General features: G+C 55.8%; 1 protein-coding gene across 1 annotated transcript in view; it reads left to right on the forward strand.

Annotated features, from left to right (window-relative positions):
- Positions 1-6,210, forward strand: part of LOC104273181 (agrin-like) — a gene marked incomplete at both ends in the record, with an annotated part of 11,690 nt that overhangs the window by 2,225 nt on the left and 3,255 nt on the right. Inside the window, 2 exons of the mRNA XM_009868419.1 lie at positions 1,629-1,853; positions 1,988-2,194. Coding sequence (XP_009866721.1) covers positions 1,629-1,853; positions 1,988-2,194 — 432 coding nt within the window. The remainder of the gene's footprint in view (positions 1-1,628; positions 1,854-1,987; positions 2,195-6,210) is intronic.

The following is a 6,210-nucleotide window of genomic DNA, read 5'->3' on the forward strand; positions in this document are numbered from 1 at the left end:
ACCCCCCCCCTGCCGCTCCGAGGATGGCTTCCTCTTCAGCTAATGATGGCTGTGGATACTTGTAATTAAAAGCAGCTGTATTCATTAGGAAAACTGTGAGATCAGCCAGGACACGTGCCAGACCAGTGTTTGTCCCCGGGGGAAGGGGTGTGGGAGGGTGTTTGGGCAGGCTGCAAACCTGGAGGAGCTTTTAATTGTGCTTTCGCTGCTCAGTCCCAAGTAGGGCGAGATGGGTGCAAGTGGGAGGTGCGAAACAGATGTCACGCTGGGTGCTCCAGGCTTCTAGGGCAGAGAATGGGCTTTGAGCCTCGCTGCTCCGTTGAGGTGCTCCTGATTTTAGCCAGGCATCAGCAGAAACTCAGGCAGTCTGAGTTGAGCAGCTGGAACCTGAAAATACTTGAAGGTATTTGGACTCTGTTGGGTGTGCTGTGAGCCTTGAGGAGGTACTGCAAGGTAGGGAAGAGGGTGGGGATGAGCAGGGCAGGCAGAGCACATCTCAAATATCCACCTCACGCTTTCCCTGTGCTGGGTCTCTGCATGTCCCTCATCCCCAGCCCCTCTGACGGTCCCCGTCTCCCCAGCAGTACCGCATCCCTGCCCCACGACAGCAGCCCTATTGACTCGCAGCTCCTCGACTCCACACGAGATGTTTTTGTGATTTTTTGGGGGGTTTGTAGAGGCCTCCAAGGAGGTAACGCATCCCCAGCCGTCTGCTGGTGTGACTACAGGGCAGCAGCAGCTACCACAGGCAGGTCTTGCCGGAGGGATGGATTGGGTAGGTCCTGTGGGAGCTCCTTCATCTGCTTCGTTTCCATGATTACTGCACGTGCTGAAACGGTCAAAGCAGAAGACTTCAGCTGTGACCCTGTCCTTCTCTAAGGGAGGTAGGGGTGGCCAAAAGGGAGGTGCTGTATTGTGTCCTCCCTTTGTCACCCCGCCTGGGACTGGTCAATGCTGGGATTTCAGACTTGGTAGGATTAAAGGGTGGAAACGTTCAATCGCGTTTCTCAGTTGCAGACAGTGAATCAGCACTCTCCAGGTACGCTGCTTGGCAAAGGAGAGAAAAACCTAGGGCTGCAGCAGGGATTAGTGAGCAAGCAGCCAGCGCCTGTTTTGCCTCTTGTCTTTGGTGTATGCTAATGTGAGCTCAGCTCGTCAGAGAGGGTGATCCGGATAAGCCTAGATTAGAGCAGTGGGGCAAGGCAGCGTATGGCCCTGGTTGCCTTCAGGGCTCTTCCAGCACTTTGAGAAGACAGGGAGGGAGAGTGGGAGGAGCAGGATGGGAATAGATCGATATCAAGTGTCTCGCAATACCCAGCGGCCACCCCTCAGGCTCGGGAGGTTCGACTGGGTCAGGGGGAGATAGATGGACGGAGGGGAGCAAAGGCAGCTCAGGCTGAGAAAAAAGGCACAGTTTGGGCCAGGCACGTGTCCTCAGAGCGTGCAGCTCGGTAAAAAACGAGTCCTGATGTGTGCAGAGCCCTACGAACGTCCAATCTCGAGGAAGAGCTCAGAGATGCTCAGTGCTGCTGGGGAAGGTGTGGGGGCTCTCGGGGCCGGCTGGGAGGGAGGAGGACAAACTGGGGAGCGTGAGCTTGCCTAAATCTCTGCTCTGGCTCTGTGCCCAGACCCTTGCAAAGGCGTCCTCAACGACATGAACCGTGTCTGCCGGGTGAACCCCCGCACTCGAAAAGCCGACCTGCTCTCCCGCCCCGAGAACTGTCCCCCGAAGAGGGAGCTTGTGTGCGGCGATGATGGGGTGACGTACGACAACGAGTGCGTGATGGGGCGATCGGGGGCCATCCGGGGCCTGGAGATCCAGAAGGTGCGTTCAGGGCAGTGCCAGCATCAGGGTAAGTACCTCTCTGCTTCCCGGGGAGCAGGAGGGTTCGGGTTCCTGACCTTCCGTGCTCCTGGCCGCAAGAGCGTACCCCCTTTCCCTTGTCCCTGCGGTGGGTGCGAGCGGTGCCGTCCTCTCTCCTCGCAGACAAATGCAAGGAGGAGTGCAAGTTCAACGCCGTCTGCCTGAACCGCCGGGGCACCACTCGCTGCTCCTGCGACCGCATCGCCTGCGACGGCACCTACCGACCCGTTTGCGCCCGCGACAGCCGGACCTACAGCAACGACTGCGAGCGGCGCAAAGCCGAGTGCCACCAGAAAGCTGCCATCCCAGTAAAGCACAGTGGACCCTGTGGTAAGCACCGGTGCCGCCGGGCTCATCGCCCGCAGGAACGCTGATATCCCCACACCTCTCGCTTCCCGGCCCCAGCAGCCACTTTAAGCCCAGCCTGCGTCGGGCCCTGCCGTGCAGGAGTTGATGCTGAAAGCTGCAGGTAAGCTGTGAGTGGACGTCCACCACCTGAGCAAGCCCCAGGCTCTCTTTGGTTTTGCAGCCAAGTTCTTCCCTATTGTTTTTCCTTCAAGCGGTCCTTGTCTGTGTGTCTGTACATGTGTTCCTCCTTGGTCTTGTCTCTGTCCGATGTGCTCCGTAACCCAGGGAGGAGTCATTTGTGTTCGAACAATGCAAAGTGTCCGTGATTTCCAGCTGGTTTCTCTCATTCTCTGCCATGGCCAGGTCCTCATTCTCCACCACGCAGGTGCCGCGCAGCCCACACCGTTCATTTCTCCTCCCAGGGTAGTGCCAGTCCCCAAGTTCCTTCCATGCTTCCCCCTCCATGCCTGCCTGCTTCTCTCAGCTCCAGGTACTCTCCGTAAGGAAATCTGACTGCTCTCTGGATGTCTCACCATGTCTTTTTCTCGTCTCTGGGAGAAGGTTTTCACTTTGCCGACAGATGGTTTTTCAGTGATAGGATGGGGCTTCAGGTCTCTAGGGTGTTGGGAACGTCCAATTCTGAAACGGTTGCATGGAAAATGAAGGAGGTTACACGTGGTCGCTGGATTGTTTCGTATGGGTTGGAAGGACTGCTCGTTTCAGCTCGCATTGGTTTTTACTAGACGTAGAACTGTGTCCTATTATTTTAAGCTGATGTTTTGAACAGTGTCAGCTGTATCAAACCTCCTGAAGTACTTGGAAATGAGGCCCCATGTTGCGGGTCTGTTTTGTTGGCTTTGTGCTCCTTGCAGTAGGTTTTTAATGCTGCCAGGCTCAGCTGCCTGAAAACCATTTTGTCAGGCTCCCAAAACCACACTCTATATAATCACAACTGTTATTTTTAATTGTCCATTTCACTGTGCTTCTGCTGGTTGAATGATGAGGAGTTGGTCCCTCCGAGTTCTCCCTACAGGGAGAGTGACAGAGGCACCTCTCAGTGCTCTCTTTCCCCAGTTACCCCGCTGCCAGACACAGCACGTCGAGTGGAGCGAGGCCAGTGGGCAGGAGGACATGGTCCCTCTGTATCTGCCGTTCCTCCCTCCCTCTTTTAGCTTTCTCCCAACTTCTCTTTCTCCACGCGAGGACTGCAGATGTGCACATCTGCTTCCAGGAGCTACGTCCTCGTGGGGTAGAGGCAAACAAAGCTCGTAATCTAGGGAGGGAGGAAATCAAAGCTGGGGCTCTGTCTGCCAAAGCCTGGGATTTCAAAGTCCGCGCGGCAGCTCCAGGCAGCCCTGGAGCAAACCACGTGAGGTGTGGGTAAGCCTTTGGCCTCCCCATCAGCTTAGGAAAGCGTCTTCTCTCTGAGCTCAGTGCTGCCCTTCGGAAAGAAAGCCCGTCCTCTGTGTCACCAGTTCAGGCTCCGTGTGAGGTGGGAAACATTTAGAAACGGGGACAGGGTGATGATGTTGCTTGCCAGCCCGTGTGTTAAAACAGGTCTTCTCAGCACGATCCCTGCTGGTGGTGCTGGCTTCTCTCCTGGGTGAGGCTTCCTTGGGGTGCAGCGCGCCGTCCTGCAGCTCCGGCTGGCACAGGACTGGTGGGACACTTGGTGGTGGGTTGAGACCAAGGGTTGAGGGTGCTACAGGCTCCGTCTGCATCCAGCACCCAGGGCTCACCGGGAGGGTGAGAAATTCATCCATGCCTCTGTGCTGTGAGGGTGCAGGAGATGCACGGAGCTGGGGAAGGGAAGACAGGCTCTTGGTGTGGTCACAGTGTTTTAGTCTCTCGCACGTATTTCACAAACAATAAGTTCTGCTGCTGTGTTTTCCAACAGCAAGATAAAGGAGGCAAAGCCAAACAAAACAGTCTGGGCCTTGTTTTTAGTTCTCAATTTAACACCATGATGGTGCAGCTGAGAAAGAAGAGATGGGGTGAGACCGATGTGGACAGGAGGTGGAGGGAAGGTGTCTGTAGTTGCATCTGTCTTTTTCTCCCTGCCTCTCTCTGCTCTGTCCTGCTCTTTCTCCCTCCGTTCTCTCTCTCTCTTTCCTTTTTCGTCTGTGTCTTGTGTTTTACAGTGTTGCCTGTTTGGAGGAAGGAATTGTGTCCTCGCAGCACCCTTCTGCTCCCTACCCGGACATCTCTGCTAGGAGGTCGGCTTTCTCCCCTGCTCCGTAGCCAGTGGCAGTGCTGGCCTCTTCTCACTGCTCCCCACCTCTCTAGTTTTGCTTGAGAGCCCCTGGGATGGAGAGATTGCCTTGGTTTTGCTCCCATCCCTCACCCCAAACACATCCTGCTGGAATGGAAAGGCCTTGCAGTGCAGTGGGGTCTTGTCTGATGCTTGCTGTGGCTTGACCCTCCGAGGCAAATGAGAGGGGGAGCAGAGGTGGGTGCTGTGAGCCCCCCACTCCTTAGCAAGCCCCTCTTCAGCTGATACATCACTCTGGACTGCTCCTGGTTGATCTTACCTCTCCTTTTGCCCCTGACTAACCCCCCTTTCTTCCCCACCTCCTCCTTCCCAGAGACTTCTGCCTGCCTGGGACTGTGATGCTTGTCCCTTTGCTCTCCGCGGTGGGTGTCACGCTTGCCTCTGCAAATCCCGTAGGCAGGGGCTCCGCAGGGGTTGCAGCTCCCCTCCCCAGCGTCCAGCGAAGCACCGTGTGCCTTTTGGAAGCGCTGAGGAACTGTCTGTGTTCCGATGTGGTTCTTCTCTGGGAATATTCCCCTGTGTCCCTGTGGAGCTGGTGCTGGAGCCCAGCGGGTGTCATGGGCACAGATCGATGGGGCATGATGGGTTACAAAGCACCTTCAGAGCCTCTTCTTCTTGGCCATCCACAGGCAGGGCTGGCAGAGGACCTGTGTCCCCAGGTCTCAGGGCTTGGTTGGCTTTCTGCAAACCTTGGCAGCAGGTGAGGGATCAGGCCCCTGAAGCGATTTTGGGTGCAGAATGAGCTTTTTGCTTGCTCTGTGCCTCCGTTTCCCTACTTACAAGATGGAGAAGGGCCAGGAATCAAAGCAGGTCTTGATTATAGCACAACCTAAGATCCTTGCTCGGTAGGTCCCCGTTATATGCACCCACGTCAAAATTGGTACCAAGAGCCTTCATTGATGTCTGCAGGTGCCCAAAGCTGAGTGTGAAATTTCACAGGCTGAGATTCAGACTGTGAAGGAACTTCATGTGCTGCATCTCTGCAGGTTTACCCACTTAAGAAGGGCAAGGAATGTCAGGACAGTGTTCTCCATCAGGCCTGGCACCTCCGTTTACTCTCACCTAGTGCTCCCTTGCTCCCCAAGACAAGAGTGAGTCTGGATTTCAAATGAGCGCCTGTATTGGCGTCACGCCTAGCTCCTTGCATCCCTGCTGCCGAGTTGTGTCCAAGCAGAAGTGCTTTCTCCACGCAAGTGTGTGTCTCTGTGTGTTTGAGGGATGTGATTGTGTTGTTTTTAAGGAAGTGAAACGCCAGCAGAAGGTGTGAGCAGCATCCCAGGGCTAAGCACAGCAGGGAGCGGTTCGGGGTCCTTGGGGACTGCTCACAAACTCTTCAGGGTTGAAGGAGCAGCCATGTGCCTGAACTGTCCCCCTCTTCCCCGTTCCTTTGCAGACCCTTGCCTCTAAGCTTTCACTTGGTAGGTGCTTCCCCAAGTGCCAGATGCAAAATTCAGGCTTGCCTGGGCCAACAGCGTCAGCCGTTTTCTCGCTGGTTGACGGCAGGAAGGCTCCAGCCTTGCTCTTGCTCTGCAGATATGCAGCTTTGGTCTTAGCAGGGGAGGAAACAGGACCTGCAGCCCTGTGCCCTGTGCCCTGCACCGTGCCAGCAGGCTCTGGAGGGCTTTGTCTGTCCCCTTGGCTCTGTGTCTGCCTCGCTGTGTGGTGTTGGTGGGGCTGGGCTGTGTCTGCCTGTTGTATCCATCTTGTCTTGGCCTTGTCGTTTGTT

This window comes from Apaloderma vittatum, unplaced genomic scaffold, assembly GCF_000703405.1.
Source record: "Apaloderma vittatum isolate BGI_N311 unplaced genomic scaffold, ASM70340v1 scaffold22654, whole genome shotgun sequence".
Taxonomy (NCBI): Eukaryota; Metazoa; Chordata; class Aves; order Trogoniformes; family Trogonidae; genus Apaloderma; species Apaloderma vittatum.